This window comes from Nothoprocta perdicaria, unplaced genomic scaffold (assembly GCF_003342845.1).
Source record: "Nothoprocta perdicaria isolate Ctin4 unplaced genomic scaffold, notPer1 scaffold_1275, whole genome shotgun sequence".
Classification (NCBI taxonomy): Eukaryota; Metazoa; Chordata; class Aves; order Tinamiformes; family Tinamidae; genus Nothoprocta; species Nothoprocta perdicaria.
The window spans coordinates 1-1,222 of record NW_020454400.1 but is presented as its reverse complement, the minus strand read 5'-3'; the positions used below and the strand labels follow the sequence as shown (position 1 = coordinate 1,222).

The window sequence follows — 1,222 nt, the reverse complement described above, 5'->3', positions numbered from 1 at the left end:
GCGAGGCGTCAGCCGACACCCCCGCGGGGCTGCGGGCGCCGCTGCGGGTGTTCGCGGGCGCCCTGCGCGTCGCCCGCGCCTGTCGCCTACACCCGCAGCTGCTCTCGCAGACCTTCGGCTACCTGTTCTTCTTCTGCAACGCGGCCCTGTTCAACACGCTCATGGAACGGGGTGCGCAGGACGCCGGGGCCCCCTCCTGTTCGGGTGTAGGGTGGTGATGGGGCCAGGACCCCCTCCCGTTCGGGTGTAGGCTGGGAGGCCCCTCGGCCGCCTGTATCCCACTCCTAGACACGATATAGGGTGTTGGGGTGTCGATGGGGTGACATCCCAGACACCTGGGCGCAGGGTGGGTAGGGGGACACCAGGCTCCCCTCCTGTTCAGGTGTAGGATGGTGGTAGGTCCGGGGCCCCCTCCTGTTTGGGTGTAGGGTGTGGGGGGGGGTTGCCCGGATGCCTGGGCCCTTCCCGGTTGGTTGTGCGGAGGGCGAGAGGGACCGTCCCGGACGCCTGGGCCCCTTCCCGCAGCTCCTCCGGAGCAAAGCCGGGGGAGGGCGAAGAGCCCGGACGCCTGGGCCCCCAACACCCGTTTCCTCCCATTGTCCCCGTCACTATCAACAGGAAGCGGCCGCTTCCCAACCGCCTCCGTCCCAGGCGGAAGCGGCCGGGGGCGCCGGGCAGGGGGGAGAACGCGGGTGACGCTGACAACACCTTGACCCCCCCCCCCTCTCCCACGCACACCCCCGTCGGGGTGTCGCTGTGTCCCCCGGCTCCGCAGGCTCCGCCGGTCCCTTTTTCCAGTGGTCGCGGGCGGTTCGCATCCGCACCAACCTGGATCTGCTCCTCGATTGGCTCCAGGCCGTGGGACTCGGCGACATCGGAGCCGAATTCTTCCGGAAGCTCTCGGCTACCGCCAACCTGCTGTGCACCCCCCGCGGCACCCTAGCCCAGGTGACGGCAACACCCCGACAACACCCCGCCGGCCAGCAGCACCCTGGCGCGCCCTCCCCGCGCGCTACAGGCGGAGGGAGCCGCTCGCCCAACGCTTCCGCCGCTCCTACAGGCGACCTGGGCCCGGTTACGCGGTGACTACCCCGCGCTGACCCCCGCCCAGCTGCACCACGTGCTCAGCCACTACCAGCTGGGCCCCGGCCGGGGGTACCCCGAGTGTTGGACACCGCCGGCGGAGGAGCGGGAGGAGATCGCCACCGGTACGTACCCCCGC

The 1,222-nt window shown here is 71.1% G+C and overlaps 1 protein-coding gene across 1 annotated transcript in view; it reads left to right on the top strand.

Annotated features, from left to right (window-relative positions):
* The window catches only part of LOC112942400 (ras-interacting protein 1-like), a gene marked incomplete at both ends in the record, with an annotated part of 4,476 nt that extends 3,268 nt beyond the window's left edge, over positions 1-1,208 (top strand). The window contains 3 exons of the mRNA XM_026033329.1: positions 6-171; positions 776-948; positions 1,061-1,208. Coding sequence (XP_025889114.1) covers positions 6-171; positions 776-948; positions 1,061-1,208 — 487 coding nt within the window. The remainder of the gene's footprint in view (positions 1-5; positions 172-775; positions 949-1,060) is intronic.
* Between the last annotated feature and the right edge of the window lie 14 nt (positions 1,209-1,222).